General features: G+C 40.3%; 1 protein-coding gene across 1 annotated transcript; it reads left to right on the top strand.

Annotated features, from left to right (window-relative positions):
- Window positions 1-20,314: 20,314 nt before the first annotated feature.
- On the top strand, window positions 20,315-24,000 carry LOC130715993 (putative glycerol-3-phosphate transporter 4). The gene is made up of 3 exons (XM_057566168.1): window positions 20,315-21,297; window positions 22,135-22,668; window positions 23,123-24,000. Exons 1-3 carry the CDS (start codon window positions 20,376-20,378, stop codon window positions 23,158-23,160), a joined length of 1,494 nt encoding a protein of 497 aa, XP_057422151.1. The 5' UTR covers window positions 20,315-20,375; the 3' UTR covers window positions 23,161-24,000.
- Window positions 24,001-25,973: the final 1,973 nt, after the last annotated feature.

A 25,973-nucleotide genomic window follows, 5' to 3' on the forward strand; every position in this document is an offset into this window, starting at 1 on the left:
TACGACGAAGAATGAGTCTGCTATCCATGGTTAAGGGTGAAAGGTTCTTAGATTGCAGGAAGAAGATGAGAATGGAAGGAAGAGGAGTTACTGGTGAAAGACGAGTAAAAAACGGCTCCATTTATAATAGGGATGTAACAAACAGCCGCATTAATGCAAGCATGCAGTTACCAAAGCGTCAGTCAAACACGGCAAACCACGTCAGCCACCACCGCGAGTGGAGGAAGTTCTTAAGTCGTTGAACAAGAACGTGATAAAAAGCGTTATAAATTACCGTGGTTTCCAAGGAAACTTAGAAGATGAAAGGTTAGATTAAGTGCCAAGTTAAATGGTGTGAAACTCAGCAATACAACGCAGGAAATAATGTAACAAAGACTGAATCGACAATAAAATGCAAATCGAAAAATAAAGCATGTCGACTATCACCAATATGAAATTCATTCATTGATAAAATGTTGAGCTGAGTTACAGGAATGATTATGATTGACAACAAAGGCCACAATAGATCCATGGCCACTACAACAAACAACAATTATGAACCTAAACCCTCGACTTGAAAGCTTCAAGTTGAACCCTGGAAGCAGCAATCCTAGAATCCAAGCTTTGCTTCACGCGCTGCTCCGCTGCAACCTCTTTAGAGAGTTGAGATGTCGATAACATCACATTTGTGCACTCGGCAGCTAGAGTATTCAGCCGGCAATTCACAGCTGGGCCTTCATCAATCAACATTGCCTTCTGCTTCTCGAGCCTTGCCACCTCCCTTTGAAGCTCGTCCAGTCGAGCATCAACACTTGACAACTCATCTGCTATAAGAGCTTTCCTAGCAGTCAGCTTGAGAATTTCATCTTTCGCGGGCAAGAGTCCATTGGTGTTGGAAGCCACTTGTGCCTGTTTAGTCTCGATGAGTTGTTCCACCGCAATGGCTTTGTCAAGTGTGGCCAAGATATCGACCAAGAGAGTCTGAAGCTCGACGAGAGCATCTGCCCGAATTTGGTCAAGTCGTTGCCCCAATAGGAAGGCAAGCAACTCTTTAACCTCCTGGCTTGATCGAGGGTTAGCTTGAACCCCGTCGATGAAGCCCTCATCGAAAACCAGCCCTTTCAACTTGCCAAAAGCTTCTTCAATCTGGCTATCATTAACCACTCCGCCAGACTGAGCAGTCTCAGTAGTTTCAGCTTGACGTGGCAGAGAGTCGAGATCCAAAGTGCCATCAAAGAAGCTCTGAAAGATGGAAAGAGGATCTTCGACTAAAAGGGCACTGAGCCTCTCACCAGAAGTGTGGGAAGAAGCAGCCATCTTAGAAGAAGCTGAACCTCCCTTAGCATGAGGAGAAAGCAAAGCGACCCTGGCACCTTGTTGAAGTTGCTGAGAAGAAGGTTGAGGCTGTTGGGGAGAAGTTTGAAGCTGTCGAGGAGAAGGTTCAGAATGAGTTGAGGCCAGAACATCAGCCTTGGGTGGGGGCATCACACCAATCACTTGGTCAGGCTGAATGATTGGAGGCACTTGACCCTCTCCACCCTCTACCTCATCATGTGGTACATTTTCTTCACGAGCAGGGGAAGGCATGTTCTGAATATCCTGCGGAGGAAAATTAGAAAGGTTATCTCGACATTCTTTGGTATAATAGGGTTCACAACCAGGATGTTGCCAAGCAATTGGCTTCGAATTAAAATAAAATGTCAGCTTGTCCCACACAGGGCCTGACTCATTAGAGTCCAAACTCGAGCTCAAGGATTCTAAACTGCTCAAAGAGCTAGACAGGACAATTGGTGGGGGTTTAGAAGAAAACCACGTGGCTTGAGGTACAACCATTTTAGACATGCCAACCCTCTGAAGAATAAAAGTAAAAACGATTGAGAGGGAAGAAAAAAAAACAAATTGAGACAAGATGTGAATCATAATGATTTACCTTAGGACCAGATTCTTTGAGAGGACTGGAACTGGTTGAACTCTTGGAATGATGGGAAGAGGAGCTGCCAGACTTACGACTAGACCTTTTCCTGGAGGTCTTCTTGGCTGGAGCCATCTCGATATGAATAGGTGTAGTGCCTTGAAGAAGAGGGCTGGAAGCTTGCTGATCAACGCCTTGATCACCACCTTGCTGCATTTCCTCACGTTGGCTAGCTGACTTAGCCGGGGAAGGATTTCCCACAGTAAGTTCACCAGCACCCTTAGCCCTTTTTTGGCTTGCAGAAGTGGTAGGGGTGGCCCCCTGTTTTCGACTCTAAAACAAAAGGAAAATGATCACAAAGATATATATATCGAATAAAGATCAAAGCTTCACAGGTTTCAGTATTACCTTGGGCATCTTGAGCTTATCAGCCAGAGTAACATCATCATCATCATCCTCAACTTCGATGGTAGCAGAAGTCACCCGAGGGGAAGCTTGAGGGGTTTGTCGCGGAATCGGCTCAGCTACAAAAGAAAAACAAAGGAAAATTAAGCCATAAGTATCGCGAATATGCCAGGTCGAAATGATTACCTTGACCAATAAGCGTTCTTATCGATATGTGGTTGAAGATTTCGACCGGCACATGGAGAGGGAAATTCCATAGGTAACGCTTGGTCCAGGTCACCCGCTTCGGAGGAGGCAATGCGCTATGGTAAAAGTTTTTGATACTTACATGATCAACCCACTTAGGAAGCACCACTGGAAAAGCCAAAGCATACTTACAAGTAGGCAGTGGTGGGAACCTAAAGCCTGTTTTTCGAATAATAAAAGAAAGACCATCCTCATCAGAGGGAATGTTCAATCGAGTTTTCTTGGCTTTAGCTTCCCACATTCGCCTTAGAACTTGAGCTGCTTTGGCAACAGTTTCCTGAAGACGAGGACCCGGAAAGTATACTACACCGAAGAATTGTTGAAAAGCGTTGATCTTAGATGTATGCATACCTTTAGTCTTCTTTGGGGCCTGCTTCTGCAAAAGAAAAATACTCGTTATGCACTGGAAGCAATCCTCAATCGGCGTCGAAATATCATGCCAATAAGCAAACCACCACGCCTTAAACGCCTGGGTGACGTAAAAAGATGGGGTAAAATTGAAAGGACTAAGGCCAAGCAGCTCCTCCTCGTTGTAGTAGCTAATGGTAGTGTCGAAGGCACTACGTTTGGTGATGGTACCAGGATAGAGGACGAGGGATTTGTCGCACAAAGTATTTGGCAAATCTTGGCTCAGCCCAAATTGTCGAGATACAAGCGGAGGATTGTAACCACAAAGAGTGAAGTCATTACTGGCAAAGTTGATAGTCAACACCCTGGGAGATAATATAGTCTGCCAAAGCTCGATTTGATGCTGAGAGAGGTTCTCTGAGCCAGGAAGGTTGGGGTAAGAATTCCTTAGCCACCGAGGGCCATAAGAAGGTTTGTGATACGGCGCAAAGCTCGAGCGAAAACGTTTCAGCTCGAAAAACATGGTGAAATACTTCTTAAAGTCAACTTCAAAAGTGGAAGCGTCATAAGGAGGAGTAAGGGCTTCAAGCCTGAAAGCATCAACCCTTGTGTTCGAAACCACAGGAGGAGGGTTCTTGACTGGAAGAAATGATTCGAAGACCGCATTCATCCAAAGTTGAAGTAGCCAGAAAGGACCAGCTGCATTCAAAGACGCAACCTTAGGATCTCGAATGTCGGCTATCGCTTCATTGATCATTTGGTAAAGATTGCCAAGTACAAGCCTGGCCATAGCGATAATTCGACCTTCATGTAGCAAATTGGCTAAAGGAAGAAGTTTAGCCGGAATCCTCAAGGATTTGGTGCAGAACACGTAGGCAGAAAGCCAATACAACAGAAACGCGACATGCTCAGCGTCGGAGACTTCACCATTCTCGACATAGTGATCTTTAATAAATTTACTGAAAGCGATGTTATCCGTCAGAATGACGATGAGATTGGCGGGGGCAGCAGAGGAATGGTAATCATCACCCACCACCCAAAGGCCAGTAATGGCAGCAACATCAAGGAGAGTGGGAGAAAGCATCCCAAAGGGGACATGGAAGCTATTGGTAGACCGCTCCCAAAAGAAGAGAGAACTTAAAAGCATAGCAGGATTGTAAGCAATCGGCGACCTCGACAACTGAATGAGGTCGAAAATTCCAGTGACTTTCCAATGCCCAGACTTACTGGCCTCCACCCTGTCGAGCCATTTCAAATAGGCTCCTTCACCAGCAGTTGGGTTAGGAGGCGCAGACCTAAAAGTCCTTTTGGGATCTTTCAGAAAGGGCAAGCGGTAAGAGGGTCGAAATGCAAGAACAAGCTCATCCCCACGAACACTGGGGTGAAACTGCTCGTAACCCTCAGGAAGACTGTTAGGCCTGCCCTTCTTCGCCTTCTTCAAAGGACCTAAAATGGCACGTAGATTGCCATTTACAGAAATAGGAATAAATACCTGGGATTTCCAGATAGCCCGTTTCTCCACTTCGTACGGCGGGTCTGGAATGGGAGTGCGTTTGGCCTCATTCATCTCACACGCAGCGGCCAAAGGAATGACATTGTCAGAACCGGAAGCCATAGAAATATTCAGAGAGTGCACCAGGAAAGCAGAAACCAAACAACTGAAGATGATCACAAGCAGAATCAGGCAAAAGCTTGAGTGTTTGTAAAATGGTAAAGCTTGCAGAGGGCCAACAATGGCGTATTTATAGGCAAATGAAGAGTCGGACGTGAAGCTGCATTATAGGATGGTGCATAAATTTTTTTTGAAATCCAACGGTTATTTTATTATATAACCGCAAACCCTAACATAAAGGCTAGAAAGGGGTCATGATTACCTTAGAATAGAGACGGAAGACGACAGACGAAGTCAGACGCCAAAGCTTCTGATTGGAGCAAAAGTCAAACGATAGGATCTCTGATGGGACTTGAAATCAGAAAGTGAAAAGTCGCGAACAACCGTCAAGCTCCATCGAAACGCACGAGCAAAAAATGCTTGATTCCTCCAAGGTCTGGTAGTCGAGAATCAATATTCTTGGGGGGCATCTGTTGGCCCAATATTTTGGCCCAAGAAAGAAAAAACGCATTCGGCCCAAAGCACACGAGGTGGTCGAATTTAGACTAAAGAAGGGAAAGGAAAAATGCACCAAGTTAAAGGAGCAGTCGAATTCGACAATAGGAGCCATTGCTACAAACAGGGGCACATTTAACATGTGCAGCATTGACCAAGTCAGATCCTCACCACGTTGGTGAGACACGTGGCCAGGAAGCGGTTGAAGCAGTTGAGGCCCACGACCTCCACCACCGCACAAAGAACTCCTGGAACCAACTGCAGATCGTGGGGAGAAGGGATTAGACCCACTAACCCATTCAAGAAGAAGAAGAAAACCGCCAAAGATATGCTCTATAAATGGGAGAATTCAAGTCAGAAAAGAGGTTCCCAACTCAACTCTGACAAATTCACTAAAAAACTCTAATGTCCGCATCAATGAGACTCGAAGAGCAAGACGTGATGATGAAGGAGTATGTTGCAGAACCAAATGTTTATCTTTACTACGTTTAAGCTTGTCATGTTATTTGTTAATTTCCTGGGATTCACCAGTTCTGTTGTTTAATTTCTTGTCGAAATTTACATTCCTTGCAGTTTCTTTGTCACTTTGTCACACTTTGATCTTCATGTAATTGATCCTTATTTAATGAAATCCAGTTTTCTTTTGAACCGATCATCATTGTCGAAAAATATCAACTCACACACAACACTTTGGCAAGACGTTTTCCCAAAAGGACCCTGAATCTAAACTTCCTTTAGTCGAACTAAGAGGATATTTGTTTACCAAAAATCACCGTAAACACCAACTCTAAATATAAGCTTTGTGATCAAATTGAAGGCAAGCCCTTCAGGGCCAGTTCGAATACAATTAACAAGACCAGTTCGAAATCAAGCTAAGACAAATCAAATACAAGTCTTCAATACCAAGTTGAACTCTTGGTCTCTAAGATAATTCGAATTCAAGTTCTTCAATACAAAATTTGTTGCAAGAGATTCGAAGCACACAAGTTTGAAAACGCAAAAAATCTTCAAATGCAGTTTCAAGAGCTGTTACCATGTTCGAGCATCGTTGTTATGCAAAGTGTATGACATTAGACTAGGACTTTTATATTTTTTTTCCTTGATAATAATATTATCTTTTGAAATTGTTTTAGTCATTTGTAATTTAATCCTAAATATTTAAAAATCTTTCTCCATCCATTCATAAAAGTACGGGAAAAATATCTTTTTTTTTAATGAGAAAAATGATGATACATTGAAAGCATAAAGTTTATTTACACTGTCAATCAAATTTTTTAAGAATGTGTCATGTCAATTAATCAAATTAAATAAAAAAACAGGTTTCCTCACATCCTATAAATCTAATTGGTTGATTGTGTAAAAAAATTTTACTCCGCAAGTGCATTGAAATTATTTTCTTTTTAAATTACATCATAAAAATTTCAATCTAAATTCAATCTAAATTAGTCAAACAAAACTTCCTCCGGCAAACACTTTGAGAGCGTACGAGACTCTGAGAAGATATAACTTATTGTCCATCTCAGTATAATGCAAGGGTTTAGTTGGTTTACTCATTTTCTGTTTTCATTTTTAAAGAATACAAAAAATTAAACGGAAAGCATATTTCTTCAAAAATATTTTATAAAATATAATCAACACAGAAAGGAAAAAAAATGTGAGATCAAAAGCGGGGATGGTAGGGTCAGCGGTGGCAGCAGCGATAGTGGTGAGGGTGGAGGCGGTGGTAGATGTATTATTGGTGGTTGGGTGGAGGTGACGAAGCCACGAAGGTGGTAGCAACGACCATAGTAGAAGTGTGGGGATGATGGTAGCGGTGATGATGGTGGGATTGTCTGGCGGCAACAGTGCAGTGATAGTGGTGGTGGCGGAAATGATAGTGAAAAAGAAAACAAAAAATCAAAACATTTAAAAAGTAAAACTTTTTTTAGAAAAAGAAAATATAAATATAAATATAAAATGTTTTATTTTGTTTTTTGAAAGCAAAATATATATAATATATATGAAGTGTTGAGAAACAACCCACTCAACATGGGTACATTACCTAACCAACATAAAACTCGACAAAAAATGTTTTATTAAACAAAACTGTTAGAACTAGTGTAGTTAAGATCCTGATCTGGATCCCAATATCTTACGATTTTAGGATCCGAGAAAGCCCCAACAATCTGGATGTATTGCAGGATCAGAGAATGGATTGGATCTCACCGGGCTCTCGATCTTGTGATCCTAAAGAGAGAGAGTTTCACACTTAAGCTTTTCTATTTCTGGCCCATTTCAACGTCCAATTTAAGAATTATAAAAAAAAAACTCCAATAGGCCAAAATTCATAAAGTGATAAGGTTAATAAAAATAAATAAAAGTTATAATCCCTAAATGACAACCCCTATCTTTTCCTATGTCTCGTATCGTACCATTGAACCAATACAGTGAACATGCACCTTGAATTATGATTCTTCTATTATGAATTGATTATGTCATTTGTGTATGATTTTTTATGTGAATCATGAGTTATTGTTCTCATGTAGGTAAGTTTATATATATATATATGTGTGTAATTTATGAATTATATATTTTCATACTTATTAGGATTTTAAATGATTTACGATCCGATCCCGACTCTAAGATTTACGATCTTTTACCCCCTGACTAATCTTAAGAAGGATCCCGATCTTGAGAATATTAGTTTGGCATACTTACCCCAAAAAAAACATTGGTTTGACACAGTACCAATAACAGATCGGGCCTTTACTGGTTAACCCATAAGTGAGCAATCACACCTTCACACCTCCTTGTTTTTCCAGCTTTCTATTTTGTCCTTTTATTCCAACAATCTTCTTTATCAATCAAATCATTTATCAGATCTTTAGTTTCTTTTTCTTTTCTTCCTATCTCTCTCATTCTCGACCTCATCTTTAAGGTGTGAACAAAAGATTATTCCCAGTCACAACTCCAAATAAAAATGCCAAAAACGAAAGCAGAAGTAAAGTCGGGTGTAGCCGCTACACTTAAACAGCCATGGGACAGCCGAGTCAACCCGCACCACCTGTCACAAAACCCACGTGTCACTCCACCACTTCACCACCCAATTCCATGTTTCCCCCTCCCTCTCTGTTTCTCTCTCCCGCCATTCTCTCTCTCTCTCTCTCCCCCTCCCTCCTTCCTTCCTTCCCTCCCTCCCTCCCTCCCTCCCTCCCTGAAGTTTCCGGTTCATGACCTTGACCTTAAGATAATGATTTTCTTCATAACCATATTTTCTTCCTCCCTTAAATTTTTAAATCGTCTTATTTTATGATAAAACACACATAATAATAATAGTAATAATAATAATATTAATATTCACACATCAATTTAGTAGGAGAAAAATGGGATGTTACATCTCTTGATCAGACGACTTAGAAGATTTGACTTTCTATTGCTTGAAATAATGTTTTTTAATTGCAATTCAAGTCAATACTTCTGTAGCTTAGCTTTATATTAGACTATTATTGAACTCGTATGGTAAAATATAAAAATGGCAGATAAATAAAAATATATTTTATGCATATAAAAAAAATTATTAGTTTTATTTTATATAAATATCATTAAAATTGTCCTTATAAACAACCATTTTTATTGAACACAGAGATTCTTCTTGTGACACATTCATCATCTTCTTCATATGAACTTAATCAATTGCTTAATGAAAAATTAGTTTATCATTTTATTTTGTTACAAACGGAACACTAAAAAAGGACAGACTAAACTACTATAATATGATACAAAGATGAAAAAAAAATTAGAGGCTGAGACTCTTTAGATTCGGTGTAGAGATCATTCCTGTGACACATTCATCTTCTTCTTTTTCCTAATTTAGTAAACCTCTTGAAGAAAAATTAGTTTATCATATTTTTCTAGTTACAATCGGAACACTGAAGAAGGACAGACTAAGCATAAAAAAAGACTATTACAATCTCAAACAAAGATGCAAACAGATACAGGGTGAGAGCCTCCACATGCAGCTGTAATTTTTCTCGTAACACATTCATATTCTTCTTCTTCGAAATTCAATTAACCGCTCGAGAAAAAATATTTGATATGCTAGGCCCCAAATTTTTCTCTCTTTTCTAAATGACTATCTTGTCATTACTTCAATATTAGATTACTTGTTTCATTTGTGGAGCTAGTTCTTTTGCATAAACTTAAAATTTAATAAATTAATGAATAAATAATAAAACCTGGTTGAAACTTTGCAATTTTGAAAATTCATAATTAGATGAAGACGATAGGTTAAACTACTGCAATCTGATACAAAGACGCAAACAAATTAGAGGGTGGGAGCTTCTAAATGCAACATTGAGATCCTTCTCATGACACACTCATCATTTTCTTCTTCCGAACTTAATCAACTGCTTTATGAAAAACTACTTTGTCATCTTTTTTGTTACAACATAACACTAACGAAGGACAGACTAAACAACTAAAACCTGATACAAAAATGCAAATAAATTTGAGGGTGAAAGTCTCCAGATGCGATGTTGAGATCCTTCCTGTGACACATTCATCTTTTCCTTCTTCTTCTTCTGAATTTAGATAACCGCTTGAAGAAAACTTAATTTATCTTCATTTTTTGCTTACAAACGGAACACTAGCTAAAGAGAGTAAAGCGAAGGCCGCGACCGTGGTAAGGAAATACGTACTAGATTCTTTTTCTTAAGCGCTCGTGCATTCATAGAAGATAAATAAATCAGTAAATCAGGACAGGAAATGTATCTTTGCGGTCAGGTACAAGCAAGTAAGAGAAGAAGGTAAACGCCTAACTCTGTTCCTGAAGAAGGACAGGCTAAGATACTACAACATTATGCAAAGATGCAAACAAATAGAGAGTAGGAGCCTCCAGATGCGGCGCTGAAATCTTTCTATGACACATTCATATTCTTCTTCTTCCTAGTTCAATAACTACTTGAAAAAAAACTATTTTATATGCTAGGCCATAAATTTTGCTTTCTTTTCTTAATGACTATCTTGTCATTACTTCACTATCAGATTACTTGTGCCATTTGTGGAGATAGTTCTTTTGCATATATATAGCTACATCCTTTCATAGATGAAAACACAAGGAAATCTTATAAAGTCCATTAAGAAAAGCTTAACAAGTACTACAAGATGAAGAGAATGATAGTATTATCTCTAACCTTACTAGCTATAATGGAGCCTGTGCATGCATTCAATTGTGAAGAAGCGAAATCATCACTTGTTACTTGTATTGGATACTTTACCGGCGGTGGTGACCCGTCAAGCGGTTGCTGCAATGCATTAATTGCTATTAGTGACGGGAAATCATCAACATTCAGTAAAGAAGATCTACATGTTGCTTGTGATTGCTTTAAAGATGTAGTTAACCATTTCTCATATACAGAGGAATAATTAGTTGATGCACTCCTTAAACGATGTGGTGTTGACATAAACTTCACCATAAGCACATACTTGAAATGAAACAATTAAAGTGAGTTCTAATAACCATTTCTCATTTTTTTTTAAGAAAAATGCCAAGAAATGTGGGTCCTGCTTTTAATTTGGTGAGTTTCAAATGAATTCCTACCAATTAATAAGAGAGTGTTCAACAAAGAGTGAACAACATTCTCAATAAAAATATAAAAAACTTTAGTACTTAATGTGTTTAAGTTATTAAAGTTTGAATACACTTGATATGTAATCTTAAGGAGCTTAACAAATGTCCCAGAAGGATAGCTCAAGTGGTAGGAGTTGGGGGACATATAGGTTGGATAGGGGGAGGTCTAGGGATCGATTCATGGCAGGTGCAATTTATCTTTCTGATTTACCAAAAAAAAGAGCTCAACAAATTTTGTCTATCATTAGTTCATTAATTCATCAAATAGTTAATATATTATTAATTTTTATTTACATTAGTTTTCTACTGCATTTTATTGATGTCATTTTTTGTTCGGCAGGATTCCTTAAACTCAAGGTGATGGAAATAATATATTAAAAGGATAGACACTTAGTTTCTTTTCTTGGAAAGTTGAAATAAAAGAGTTCAATGTTTAACATTCTCCTAATAAAGGAATAATATATTAACTTTTTGATAAATTATTGAAAGAATTTACTAAGCACCTTAAGAGTACATATATAATGTAAAATATTCCATACTTTAACACAGTATTTTTTATATTTTTATGGAGAATTTTTTTTTGGTAGACTTTTATGGAGAGTCTTGTTCAACATATGTTTAACACTCTTTTATTTTTCTATCAATCAAAATGCATTTCAACTTAAACACAAGGGGTGCCAGAACCCGAATATAAATGAAACACTAAAAAATAAAAGGAAATAGTGAAAGCTACATAGCCGCCAGTCCACAAAGAAACACAAAAATATTCCAATTACAAACAACACTTTAGCTAAGAAACCAGTAAAAAAGCACTTGAAGAAATAAGTAAAATGTTTGGCCCCCACCCAAATCACAGCATGTGTGGATTTGTGAGGCTCACCAAATTAAAAGCAAAACCCATATTTTTAGTTAACCTTACTTAGAATTTAACCAATTAATTAATGTGAGAGTTTTTCTGACATTTTTCTTCTAAAATGTAATAAGAAATGCTTATTAGGACTTACTTTAAGTATTCCTCGGTGTCTGACATGTGGCTAGCTACGTCTTTAAAGCATTCACAAGCAACGTGTTGTTCTTCTTTATTGAATGTTGCTGATTCCCCGCCACTCATAACAATTAGAGCATTGCAACAACCACTTGATGACTCACCACCGCCAGTATAGTATCCAACACAAGTAACTATTGATGACTTCGCTTCTTCGCAATTGAATGCATGCCCTGGATCGAATATGGCTAGCAAGGTTAGAAATAACACAACCATACACTTCATCTTGTAGTACTTGTTAAAATTTTCTTAATGAACTTTCTAAGATTTGCTTGTGTTTTCATCTATGAAAGGATGTAGCTATATATTTGCAAAAGAACTAGGTCCACAAATGGAACAAGTAATCTAATATTGAATTAATGACAAGATAGTCATTTAGGAAAGAAGGCAAGATTTGGGGCCTAGCATATAAACTAGTTTTCCTCAAACGTTAATTGAATTTGGAAGAAGAAGAATAGGAATGTGTCACCGAAAGATTTCAACGCCGCATCTAAAGGCTCCGAATCTCTATTTGTTTGCGTCTTTGTATCAGGTTGTAGTAGCTTAGTCTGTCATTCTTCAAGAATGGAGTCAGACCTTTACCTTCTTCTCTTACTTGCTTGTATACCTGACTGTCTGATACTGTTCCTGTCCTGATTTACTGATTTATTTATCTTCTATGAATGCACGAGCGCTTGAAAAAAAGAACCTGGGACATATTTCCTTGCCATGGCCGCGGCCTTCATTTCACTCCCTTTAGCTAGTGCTGCGTTTGTAACAAAAAAAATGATATACTAATTTTTTTTTTCAACCGGTTAGATAAATTCACTGGAAGGATCTCAGCGCCGCATCTAGAGGCTCTCGCCCTCTAATTTGTTTGCATCTTTGTATCCGGTCGTTGTTGCTTAATATGTCCTTATTTAATTTCTGTTTGTAAAAACAATGATAAATATTTTTTTCTTCAAGCGTTTGATTATATTCGGAAGAAGAAGATGATGAATGTATCACGAGAAAGATCTCAGTGCTGCAGAGGCTCCCACCCTCTAATTTTTTTGCGTCTTTGTATTAGGTTGCAGTAGTTACTGTTGTCTTCATCTAATTATGAATTTCCAAACTAGCAAAATTTCAACTAGGTTTTTTGTTTATTCATTAATTTATTAATATTTAAGTTTAAAATGTAATGAATTAGGCATTAACAACATTGTATTTCACATACTTTTCTTACTTTTAGTTTTCTAAAGTATCACACGACCGATAAAGATGAGACTAATCCCTTTGAGACTCGGAAATCACATTAAGTGAGTAAGCTTCTTTCAACAAATCCTTCTCCATACCTACGTACAGCCCAGGGATCAAATCTTAAACTAGACTAAAAAGTCCAACTATGTACCAATTATTCTAGACCTTCACATGCATTTCTTTGATTTAATTAATTTATTTTATTCCAATATCTTTTTCATTAATTTGATTTTTACAAGTTCTAATTCCATAAATTTAATTTCTGTATATTTTTTCTCTTTAATTTGCAATTTTTCTTTTTCTAGCTTCATCAATTCTCCATTACCTTGATTTTTCTTTACTATTTATTTTCATCTGGTATTCATAATCTTTTATGCCTTCTTTAAAATGTCTTAAATGTATCTCACCTATCTGTCGTCAAATTATAGTGTATTGAAACTTCAAACATGATTTTAGTGGAAGTGTGGAACGGTGAGTATCCAACACAAGTAACTATTTATGACTTCGCTTCTTCACAATTGAATGCATGACCTGGACCCAATATGCCCAACAAGGTTAGAAATAATACAACCATACTCTTCATCATTTAGTCTTGTTAAGCTTTTCCTAATGGACTTTCTAAGATTTGCTTGTGTTTTCATCTATGAAAGGATGCAGCTATACATATGCAAAAGAAGTAGCTCAACAAATGGAACAAGTAATCTGATATTGAAGTAATGACAAGATAGTCATTTAGGAAAGAAGGCAAAATTTGGAGCCTAGCATATAGCTAGTTTTCTCAACCGGTTAATTGAATAGGATATTATTTATTCTCTTTGTAATTACGCCTGTAATTAGGGTTTAATATTTATTGTTAGTCAACTAGGTAAGTTGTATATATAGGGTATTTCATTATCAATAATACTCACGGAATTGATTTCCTTCATGGTATCATTGAGCGGGTTCAGATCCTTCCCTATCTGACCTAATTATTTACTTTACTGTTATTTCCCTTTCTCCTTCCCTCCTTACAAGCCGACGCAGCCTATCTCACATAGTGCAGCCGCCGCCGCTCGTCCACCCGCGCCTCCTCCGTCGCGCCGCCGGACCTCGCCAGCCACCGCGCTACTCCTCCCAGCGTCGTCACTCTCTGCAGCACCACGGGTTTTCGTTCCCAAACGAACCTGTACCGCCGTCTCCCCTCGCGATCAGCCAGATCAGGCCGCTCACAACCGCGCCTGCCCCGTCGCTGACCGCCACCGCCTCGCGCGCGCTGCCCTTCGTTCAGAACAGCCAGCGCCGCCGCCGCACCTAGGGTTTGCACCATCCTTGCACCCACGGCCCAGGACCCGACCCGTGTCCTCCCCCTGCCCTTTTTTTTTTTTTTATTATTCCCTCCCGGTTCATCAGCAGCCAGCTCGACCGGACCGGTTCCCCCCAACCCGGTTCAACCGTATCTGTAAAAAAAAAAAAAAAAAAAAAAAAAAAAAAAAATCAGTTTTTATTATTAGTCCATTCCTTTTTCTTTTGCAGATTCAATGGCTGATACTGATTCTACCACTGGCTCTCCCACCGGTGACACCACAATGGTTTCCACGCCCACGACGCCATCGTCCTCCTCTGCCAAGCCGGATTTTCATCCGGCCCTTGCCGTCACCAATATCAAAAACAACATTCCTTTCAAACTCGAGTTAGACAAGGATCATTATGCTATGTGGGCTGAATTGTTTGAAACTCATGCCCACGCCACCCAGGTGCTCCACCATATCATTCCTCAAGCTGGCTTGGAGCCTCCTGCGCGCACCGATGCTTCCTATGCCCGGTGGGCCACTCTTGACTCTACTGTCAAACAGTGGATTTATTCCACCATATCCTTTGATCTTCTCGCCACTGTTATGGAGAAAGGTTCTACTGCTATGGCTACTTGGAACCGTATAGCTTCTATGTTTGAGGACAATCAGAACTCCCGTGCTGTCGCCCTCGACCAGGATTTCATCTCCACTCGCATGGAGGATTTTCCTAATGTTTCGGCCTATTGTCAGCGTCTGAAACATATCTCTGATCAGTTGAGGAATGTTGGTGCCCCAGTCAGTGATCATCGTCTTGTTCTCCAGTTAGTCTCTGGTCTCACTGAGCCTTTCCGTGGTGTTGCCACCCTGATCCGTCAGAGCGAGCCTTTGCCTCCATTCCTCAAGGTCCGCTCCATGCTGATTTTAGAGGAATCCGGTCTCGCCAGGATGTCAGGTCCGGCCTCTCAGACTGCTTTGCACACCTCTGCTTCCCGTCCACAAGCCTCCGTTGACTCCTCTCAGCAGCGCCCCACCTACCGCAGCGATCAGGGTCACTCCAATCATCGTTATGGGTCAGGGCCCCATCGCAATTATCAGGGTGGTTCTGGTAAACCTAAGAAGAAAGGTGGCTCCCGTTATCCTGGATCATCTGGCTCCTCTGGTTCCTCTGCTGCATCTCCTCCACCCTGGCGCCCACCACCGCAGGCATCCTGGAATCTCTGGGGTTGGGCTCCTCCCCCTGGTTGGGCTCCTTCCCCTTGGGGCATGCCTCCTTGCCCTTACCCCACATCTCAGTGGTCGCGTCCCATGGGTGCTCCGCCGCAACCCGGCGTTTTAGGTCCGCGTCCTCAGGCCTACACCGCTACTGCTTCTCCAGCACCCACTGATATCGCTGCTGCCATGCACACCATGTCCTTGACTCCTCCAGACACCACGTGGTACATGGACACCGGCGCCTCATCCCATACTGCGGCATCTCAAGGTACTCTCACGTCTTATTCTAATTTACGTCATTTAAATCAGAAACTGATAGTTGGTAGTGGTCAGGGCATTCCAATTCAGGGTTCGGGACACACTTCTATTCCTACCCCTCACAAACCTTTAGCACTCAATCATGTCTTGCACACTCCGCGAATTATTAAAAACTTAATTTCTGTGCGACAACTCACTACTGACAATAATGTTTCTGTTTCTTTTGATCCATTTGGATTCTCGGTGTCTGACTTCCAGACGGGGATGCCTCTCCTGAGATGTAACAGCCTCGGCGACCTCTACCCAGTCACTCGTTCCTCTCCCTTTGCTGGTCTTGCTTCTAGTGTCTGGCACAATCGACTTGGTCATCCAGCTTCCTCAGCTTTAAACCATCTTAGGAATACTAAACTTATTTTTTGTGAACCTTCGTGTTCTAGTTCTGTTTGTGATTCTTGTGTTTTAGGCAAACATGTCCGGTTGCCTTTTAGTTCATCTGAAACTATTACTTTGAGACCATTTGATATTTTGCATAGTGATTTATGGACGTCTCCTGTTTTAAGTACTGCTGGTCATCGTTATTACGTTTTGTTTTTGGATGATCACACTGATTTTTTATGGACGTTTCCGATTAGCAAGAAATCTCAGGTTTATGAAATGTTTACTACTCTTGCTACACTTATTAAAACCCAATTTTCAGCAAATATTAAATGTCTTCAATGTGATAATGGACGTGAATATGACAATGAATCCTTTCATCGGTATTGTGATGCTAATGGCCTTATTTTTCGCTTCTCTTGCCCTCACACTTCTTCTCAAAACGGCAAAGCAGAACGGAAGATTCGCACCATTAACAACATGATCTGCACCCTCCTAGCTCATTCGTCCGTTCCTCCTTCATTTTGGCATCATGCCCTTCAAATGGCAACGTACCTTCTGAACATTTTGCCCCGCAAGACTCTTCAGAATGATTCTCCTACTCAGCTGTTGTATCATCGCGACCCTTCCTACTCACACTTACGTGTCTTTGGTTGTCTATGTTTTCCTCTATTTCCTTCCGCTACAATAAACAAACTGCAACCACGATCGACTCCGTGTGTTTTTCTGGGGTATCCGATGAATCACAGAGGTTATAAATGTTATGATTTGTCACACAGAAAAATTATAATATCGCGGCATGTCATTTTTGATGAAACCCGATTCCCCTTTGCTGACCCATCCTTGACTCCTGCCCCTTCTTATGAGTGCTTCACCGAGGACCTTCCTCCTTCTTTGCTCCACCATTGGCAAACCGTATCATCCCGACCACCTGACCCTCCGGTCCCGCCGTCGAGTCCCACTGACTCTTCGCCTCCCTTCCCGGCTCCCGTCTCCCCTCCTGCTTCTCCCTCGCCTTTGCCTTTGCCTCCGGTCCCACCTGCCCCACCCATACGGACCATGACTACCCGTAGCATGCACGGCATCTCCAAACCTAAAAAGCCTTTTAGCCTTTCGGTCTCTATTGATGACCCGTCCATCTCCCCCTTGCCTCGTAACCCAAAACAAGCCTTATCCGATCCCAATTGGAAGTCCGCTATGCAGTCTGAATTTAATGCACTTATTAGAAATAATACGTGGGAGTTGGTTCCCCGTCCTTGTGATGATGTTAATGTTATTCGCTGTATGTGGATTTTTCGCCATAAAAAGCAGTCTAATGGTTTGTTTGAGCGTTATAAGGCTCGTCTTGTAGGTGATGGCAGGTCTCAGATTGCAGGTGTGGATTGTGACGAGACATTCAGCCCCGTGGTGAAACCGGCTACCATCCGGACAGTTCTCAGCATTGCTCTCTCCAGATCCTGGCCCATACATCAGTTGGATGTCCAGAATGCTTTCCTGCATGGTGATCTCCATGAGACTGTCTACATGCATCAGCCTTTGGGTTTCCGCGACCCTCACCACCCGGACTATGTCTGTCGTCTGAAGAAGTCCCTTTATGGTCTGAAACAGGCGCCTCGTGCTTGGTATCAGCGATTTGCTGATTATGTTTCCTCTATTGGATTCCGGCACAGCACTTCCGATCATTCTCTTTTCATCTTCCGGCAGGGTTCTGATATTGCCTACATACTTCTCTATGTTGATGACATCATCCTGGTTGCATCATCGCATGATCTCCGCAAATCCTTTATGGCACTTCTTGCATCCGAGTTTGCTATGAAGGATCTTGGTCCTCTGAGTTACTTTCTTGGCATCGCTGTCACTAGACATGCAGGTGGCCTTTTCCTCAGTCAGAGCACTTATGCTACTGAGATTATTGCTCGCGCCGGCATGACCTCATACAACCCTTCTGCTACACCGGTTGACACCAAGCAGAAGCTCAGTTCTTCCTCTGGGACTCCTTGTGAGGATGCCACCCTATATCGGAGTCTTGCTGGTGCCCTACAGTACCTCACATTTACTCGTCCTGACATTTCCTATGCTGTTCAGCAGGTTTGCTTACATATGCATGCACCCCACACCGAGCACATGCTTGCCCTCAAGCGGGTTCTCCGCTATGTTCGTGGCACATTGACTTATGGGCTACATTTGTATCCCTCCCCGGTTGAAAAGCTTGTTTCTTACACTGATGCTGACTGGGGGGGCTGTCCTGACACCAGACGCTCCACTTCTGGTTACTGTGTTTTCCTCGGTGACAACCTCATATCTTGGTCCTCCAAGCGGCAACCCACTCTCTCTCGCTCTAGTGCTGAAGCTGAATATCGAGGTGTTGCTAATGTTGTCTCCGAGTCCTGCTGGATCCGCAATTTACTTCTGGAGCTTCATTTTCCTCTCTCTCTGGCAACATTGGTCCACTGTGACAATGTTAGTGCCATCTACCTCTCTGGGAATCCAGTGCATCATCAGCGTACCAAACATATTGAGATGGATATCCACTTTGTTCGGGAAAAGGTCGCGCGTGGCCAGGCTCGCGTCCTTCATGTTCCTTCCCGTCATCAGATTGCGGACATTTTTACCAAGGGCCTACCTCGGGTTCTTTTTGATGATTTTCGTTCCAGTCTCAGCGTCGGTGAACCTCCCGCTTCGACTGCGGGGGTGTGATAGAATAGGATATTATTTATTCTCTTTGTAATTACGCCTGTAATTAGGGTTTAATATTTATTGTTAGTCAACTAGGTAAGTTGTATATATAGGGTATTTCATTATCAATAATACTCACGGAATTGATTTCCTTCAAATTTGGAAGAAGAAGAATAGGAATGTGTCACGGGAAATATATCAGCGCTGCATCTGGAGGCTCTCACCCTCTATTTGTTTGTGTCTGGTATCAGATTGAAGTAGTTTAGTCTGTCATTCTTTAGTGTTCCATTTGTAACAAAAAAAAGGACGATAAACAAATTTTTCTTCAATAGGTTAACTAAATTCTGAAGAAGAAGATGAATGTGCCACTGTAAGGATATCAGCGTCGCATCTGAAGACTCTCACCCTTTAATTTGTTTGCATCTTTGTATCTAATTGTAGTAGCTTAGTCTGTCCTTTATCTGCCGTTTGTAACCTAAAAAAGATGATAAACTAATTTTTCTTTAAGCAGTTGATTAAATTCGAAAGAAGAAGATGATGATGAATATGTCATGGGAAGGATCTCAGTGCTGCATTTGGAAGCTCACACCCTCTAATTTGTTTTCATCTTTGTATCAGATTGCAATATTTTAACATGTCGTCTTCATCTAATTTTGAATTTCCAAACTAGCAAAGTTTTAACCAGGTTTTTTTTGTTTATTCATTCATTTTTAAGTTTAAAATGTAATGAATTAGGGATTAACTACATTGTATTTCAATTCTCACATACTTTTCTCACTTTTAGTTTCCAAAGTATCTCACAACTAGCAAGGATGAAACTAATCCTCTCGAGAAACAAAAGTTTTTTCAGCTTTCTATATTGTCATTTTATTCCATAATTAAATAGGTTTAATAACTCTTTTGGTTTCTCACTTATAACGATTTTGCACTATTGATCCCCAATAAAAAAAAATTAGCAGTTTTGGCCTTCCACATTTATGACACCCGGAGCTGACGAGGGCGGGAGTGATCGCTGGTGCAGTGAGGCACGGACAAGGTGCGACTCCTGACAGACTTCTAGGCGGAGGGGTACATGAATGAACCGATCTCGCACCCGAACAAGAGGTATTCCGAGACTGTGTAGATATGAGACTATACAGTTGAGGAGGGCATAAAAGATTTGATTGGTACTACTCATAACAACAAGATGCATTTTCTTTTCAGGATCTTAACTCATAAAAACTCCAAGGTTAAGTGTGATGGGTGACCTCCTGGGAAGTTTCCCCGGGAATTGCATGAGTGAGGACAAAACGCACTGAAAAGACTCGTGTTGTTACCGTGAGGTCAGTCTTCAGATCGGGATGTTGCAACATTACTTAATTTTTATGATCCATATTTGGAACTAATTTTGCTAAATTTTTTCAGGAGGACCGAAATTAAAAAATCGTGATAAGTGAGGGAAGAAAAGAGCTATTAAGCCAATTAAATATCCACTCACAACTCTCCAAAAAAAATATAAAACGAAAACAGAATCAAGGAAGCCAGGTGTAGCCGCTACACATAAACAACCATGGGACGGCCGAGTCATCCCACACCACCCGTCACAAAATCCACGTGTCAACCAACTACTTCACCACCCACTGCCACGTTTCCCTCCTCCCTCTCTGTTTCTCTCTCCCGCCATTCTCGCTCTCCCTCTTATCTCTCTCTCTCTTCTCTCCCTCTCTCTCTCAACGATGTCACGGCAGCAACAACAATGCGATTCACGGCGGGGGAAAATCCCGCCGGGAATTCTTCTAATCCGCGGCAAGGATTGGAACCTCCACACCTACCGCTACATGGTTCTGTTCATCACATTCATCGCCTACGTTTGCTACCACGCTTCACGAAAAGGCACCGGCATAGTCAAAAGCGTGCTCTGCCCTGTCCCAAACAGAACCAAAATCCACGGTTGGAGCCCCTTCAATGGCCCAGAAGGAACTTCCAAGTTGGGAGAAATCGATGTGGCGTTCTTGGCTTGTTACTCTCTAGGGATGTATGTTGCTGGGCACTTAGGGGATACCCTGGATTTGCGATTGTTCCTCACGGTGGGGATGATGGGGAGTGGAGTTTTTGTGGGGCTTTTTGGGATGGGGTATTTCTGGAATGTTCATGAGTTTTGGTTTTTTCTGGTGATGCAGATGGTGGCGGGGTTGTTTCAGGCGACGGGGTGGCCGTCGGTGGTGGCGGTGATTGGGAACTGGTTTGGGAAGAGGAAGAGGGGGCTGATAATGGGGGTTTGGAATGCGCATACTTCGGTTGGGAATATTAGTGGGTCGCTTCTTGCGGCGAGTGTTTTGGATTATGGGTGGGGGTGGTGTTTTGTTGTGCTTGGTGGGGTGATGGTGTTTGGAGGGGTTGTTGTTTATTTGTTTCTGGCTGCGTATCCGGAGGATGTCGGGTTTTCGTCGATTAATCAGGGGGATGAAGAGGCTCAAGGAGGTAAAGATGGTGGTGGTGGGGGTGAAGGGGAGAGTGGTGGTGTTTCCAGGAAGAGCATAGGGCTTGTTGAAGCTTGCATGATACCAGGAGTGATCACTTTTGCTTTGTGCCTGTTCTTTGCCAAGCTTGTTGCCTACACTTTTCTCTATTGGTTGCCATTTTACTTGACTCAGACAGGTCAGCTGATAGGAATTCTAAATTGTTATGTCATAAGTCATAACTCATAAGTAATATATAAACCATATATAAAATGATTTGTAGACATCCGCATAGTGCAGACAAACGCTCGAAAAAGAGGAAGAAATGAGAGAAATAATAAAAGTGATATACAATAGAAAAAAGAGATACGGAGATAAACAAATTGTCTATTGAATGTTTGCACTATTTGTATGTTGGGGGTGAATGAATCAAAATCCCGTCTACAATAATTCTTTTCAACAAAACTATTTGTCAGTAGATGTGATTCATGTAGGTTCTACCTAATAAGTATCAGGACCCAGATATTTTAGTGAGACAAAAAGTGTACTTGCATTCCTCTTCACAATATGTGATTTATCCCTTTTAGAGACCTTATCATGTAGGACTTAAGAGCTTTTCATGTGTGGTTGCTTTTGCAAGATGGCTCTAAAGTGAATTCTTGGTCTTTTACAAATCTCAATCTAAGTTATGGATAATCTACATATGTAGTTTGTTAAAAAAAGTGCTTGCTGTGCATGTGGTTTTGAATTACTAATACATGTGGTGTTGAATTACTAATACATGTGGTTTTGAATTACTTGTTTCCTCTGCTTTCTGACAGATGAAAATATAACAGCAGAATTGACTAGCATGAGACCCTTAAAACATGTGTAGTTTGGTTTATTTCATTGGTTAAAAAACCTATCAAATTCACTCTTCTGGTTTTTTTCCGTATAAACTGCACAAACGTTGCATTTGATAATGAGGCCAATCCCTTGAAATCCAAATTGCATTGTATCTTTATCTGTCTTATAAATTGTCATTTTCCTCTTGCAGAAATTGGTGGGAAGTACATCTCTGTTAAATCTGCTGGAAACCTTTCAACCATGTTCGATGTGGGGGGCATTGTTGGGGGCATTCTTGCAGGCCACATATCTGATAGGCTCAATGCTCGCGCTATAACCGCAGCCAGCTTCTTGTTTGCAGCGATTCCTTCCATGTTTTTATACAGATCATATGGAAGTGTTTCCATGAATGCCAATATTGCACTCATGATGGTGACTGGATTATTAGTAAATGGACCCTATGCACTCATCACTACAGCTGTCTCTGCGGATTTGGGTACGCACAGTTCTCTTAAAGGGAATTCTCGTGCTCTGGCTACAGTTACTGCTATTATAGATGGTACCGGATCAGTTGGTGCAGCTCTTGGCCCTCTTCTTACTGGGTTTATCTCAACAAAGGGGTGGAATGGAGTTTTCACTATGCTAATCGTTGGGGCTTTTATTGCTGGGCTTCTTTTGACGCCTTTGATCATAGCTGAAATCACAGAAAGAACGGGCAAACCTAGCGAACAGCAAAATCTTGAAGGTAAAACATTCAAAGTATTAAACCAATGGGGACGAGTCATATAATTAATTTCAATCTGCTGCTTCTCCTTTCTTTTGTGAATCTAGCACCTTGCTCATGACAATATCTATTTTATGGATAAAGTAGTTACTGATGAGTTAAAGTCTAACATAACCCAGTGATATGACGAAAATAGTCCTAACTCCTAATATATGATTGCGCAGTTCTCATTCCTGGGCTAGGTTTTTGAGTTAGTGTTAGACCTAACACAAATTTTAACATCATGAAATTCTAAGAAGAAGGAATCAAATCATATGCATGTTTTTCCTCCACAATGTGTGTTCCTTCATTTTCTGTCAACAAAATGTAGTAGAATTAGCATTGTCTTGTTATAATTATCTTGAACTTTGAACTTTGAATTTCTGTCTAAATCATCCCTTGTGATGTTTTTGACATATTGGTGATCTTTTTGCAGCCTCTGCATCTCAACCACTTCTGGAGGAAGAAAGGTGACACTTATCGAGAACCTCATGAATCCTCAAATATGATGCTTAGTACTTAGGTTGTAATATGAGAAGGTTGTAATATATTGTTAATGGCTCTTACAGTAGCTTGCAGCAGCCACTTCATTGCTCATTTTCTGTGACGATGATATGTGCCTAATTATATGTAAATGAACATGTAGATTAGATGTATTTAGGCTTAAATGCATTTGTTGCCCCTGATGTATAGCCAATATGCAAAAGACAACCCAAGTCTATTTTTGTCGACGTTTGTACCCTCAATATTTTGAGAAAGTATAACGAATGCCCCTCCGTCAGATTTGACGTTAAAAAACTAACGGAGGGGCTGACGTGGCTTTTCTATTTTATTTTTCTTTTATTTCTTAAATGACACATCATTAAATAAAAATCAGAAACTTCAAAAGGGGTGGGGGGAGATTCGAACCCAGGACTTGAATGTGGCAAAACACACACTTTACCAGTTAAGCTACTCAAACAATTAATAATGTTACGAACAAAAATTTATTTATATCATGTTTATTCATCAAAATACATAAACCCTAACAGTTCTCACTATTTCTATTCATCTTCATCCAAACACCACAATCTAGCACAGAACAAATAGAGCGAGTCAGGTCCTTCAATCTCCGCCCGAGTCCAAGTCCGCTCAGCCCCAACTCGTTCGCACACCCTCCTTGCTACTAGAGAGACACCTCGTTTAAATTTTCCCTCTTCCAATCTCAACCTGCACTTGCAGTTTCAGAAACAAAGCACATCCAACCCGATCCGGTTGTGTCGACACGTGTTCGGGCTCCTTCGGTGTTAGAGCGGGTTTGATCCATGAGCTTCTCGCGTCAGTACAGATCAGAATCGATGCATCGAGAGGGAGAGGAATCGGGTCCGGACCCGGGTCATGTGGAGATGATGAAATCGGCGAGTGAGAGGGTGAATTCAGGCGAGAGGGAAGAGGAGGAAGGGGCAGTGGAGCGGCGGAGGCCGGCGACGGCGATTGGGAAGGGTAAGACGACGTCGTGGGGAGAAGATGAGGAGGTGGATGCGAGAGCTGATGATTTCATCAACAGGTTTAAGAAGCAGCTGAAGTTGCAGAGGATGGACTCTTTCTCCGTTACAGGGATATGCTCAGAGGAATCCCTTTCGAAGAAATTAGCTTTCATGGTGAAGAATGGTTGTTGTACCATAAAGTAAAAATTGCCATGGTTAATTTGTTGTTGTTATTTATGTTCATGCTTTAAATAATATTAGTATTAGATTACATTATATATGCATGGAATTAATCTCTTCTTTTTCATCCAAAAACCTTGCATATATGGAACCAGTAATTCAGAAGTTTTTGGGTTGTATTAAAAAAGTTACTTAGATTTCATGAGACCAGTTATCCAGAGTTTCAGTACTATGTCTATGGTGTTTGCAGAATCAAGCCATGTGGTGTTTGGATGAAGATGAATACGAAATAGTGAGAACTGTATGGGTTTATGTATTTTGATGAATAAACATGATATAAATAAATTTTTGTTCGTAACATTATTAATTGTTTGAGTAGCTTAACTGGTAAAGTGTGTGTTTTGCCACATTCAAGTCCTGGGTTCGAATCTCCCCCACCCCTTTTGAAGTTTCTGATTTTTATTTAATGATGTGTCATTTAAGAAATAAAAGAAAAATAAAATAGAAAAGCCACGTCAGCCCCTCCGTTAGTTTTTTAACGTCAAATCTGACGGAGGGGCATTCGTTATACTTTCTCAAAATATTGAGGGTACAAACGTCGACAAAAATAGAGTTGGGTTGTCTTTTGCACATTGGCGATACATCAGGGGCAACAAATGCATTTAAGCCATGTATTTATTCAGCTCTCATCAATTTGTTGTCTAGACTATAGGGGGGTTCCAAAGGGAATCTTGGCTCACTATTGGGAGTGGAACTTGATTCCTTTTTTTTTTTTAATATTGGATTGACTTTCCTAATTGGATTACATGTGGCGGCTGACTACTTGGCATGTTTGGATAAGTTTCTCTTTCCTCGAATTCAGTTCTTAAACCTAGAAGCTATTCTCAAAAGCCAGTTTAGAGAAATGATTTAGAGAAATGATTATACCGTTGAATCAATTGTAAAAGAATTTTTAAACATACACTGCAATTATTTAGACAATCGAAGTTCAAATTGGCGTCTACAGACACTTTCTTCATACCTTCTTGTTTTTTAAAAACACACTTCCATATAAAGTTCTAAGATATTTGAAAGAAATTATAATAGTGATTTAATTGATGATGAATCTTTCGGTGAAGTCTTCGGTGGTTCACCATATGACATCATGAGACACTCACCGTTCCATTGGAATCATGTTTCAAGTTTCAGTACACTATAATTTGATGACAAATATGTGAGATACATTGAAGATATTTTAAAAGAAGGCATAAAAGATTAAAAGATTATGAATAATAGAAAAAAATAAATACTGAAGAATAATCGAGGTAATTGAAGATTGATGATGATATTAAAATAAAAATTGTAAATGAGAAAAAGAGACAAAATATAAAGGAATAAAATTAGCGGAATAGAATTTGTAAAAATTAAATTCATGAAAAAGATAGTGGAATAGAATCAATTAATTTAATAAAAGAAGTGTATGTAAAGGTCTAGGATAATTGGTAGATAGTTGGACATTTTAATCATATAGTTTAAGATTTGATCCGTGGACGGTACGTACGTATGAAGAAGGATTTGTTGAAAGAAGCTTACCCACTTAATGTGATTTTCGAGTCTGGAGAGGATTAGTTTCATCCTTGTTGGTTGTGGGATGCTTTGGAA

Source organism: Lotus japonicus, chromosome 4 (genome assembly GCF_012489685.1).
Source record: "Lotus japonicus ecotype B-129 chromosome 4, LjGifu_v1.2".
In the NCBI taxonomy this organism is placed as follows: domain Eukaryota; kingdom Viridiplantae; phylum Streptophyta; class Magnoliopsida; order Fabales; family Fabaceae; genus Lotus; species Lotus japonicus.

Excerpts from the sequence above, each read along its gene's own strand:
- LOC130715993 (XM_057566168.1), top strand. The coding sequence starts at position 20,376 with ATGTCACGGCAGCAACAACAATGCGATTCACGGCGGGGGAAAATCCCG. Across the intron at positions 21,298-22,134 it reads ATTTTACTTGACTCAGACAG|AAATTGGTGGGAAGTACATC; the intron begins GTCAGCTGATAG and ends TTCCTCTTGCAG. Across the intron at positions 22,669-23,122 it reads CGAACAGCAAAATCTTGAAG|CCTCTGCATCTCAACCACTT; the intron begins GTAAAACATTCA and ends ATCTTTTTGCAG.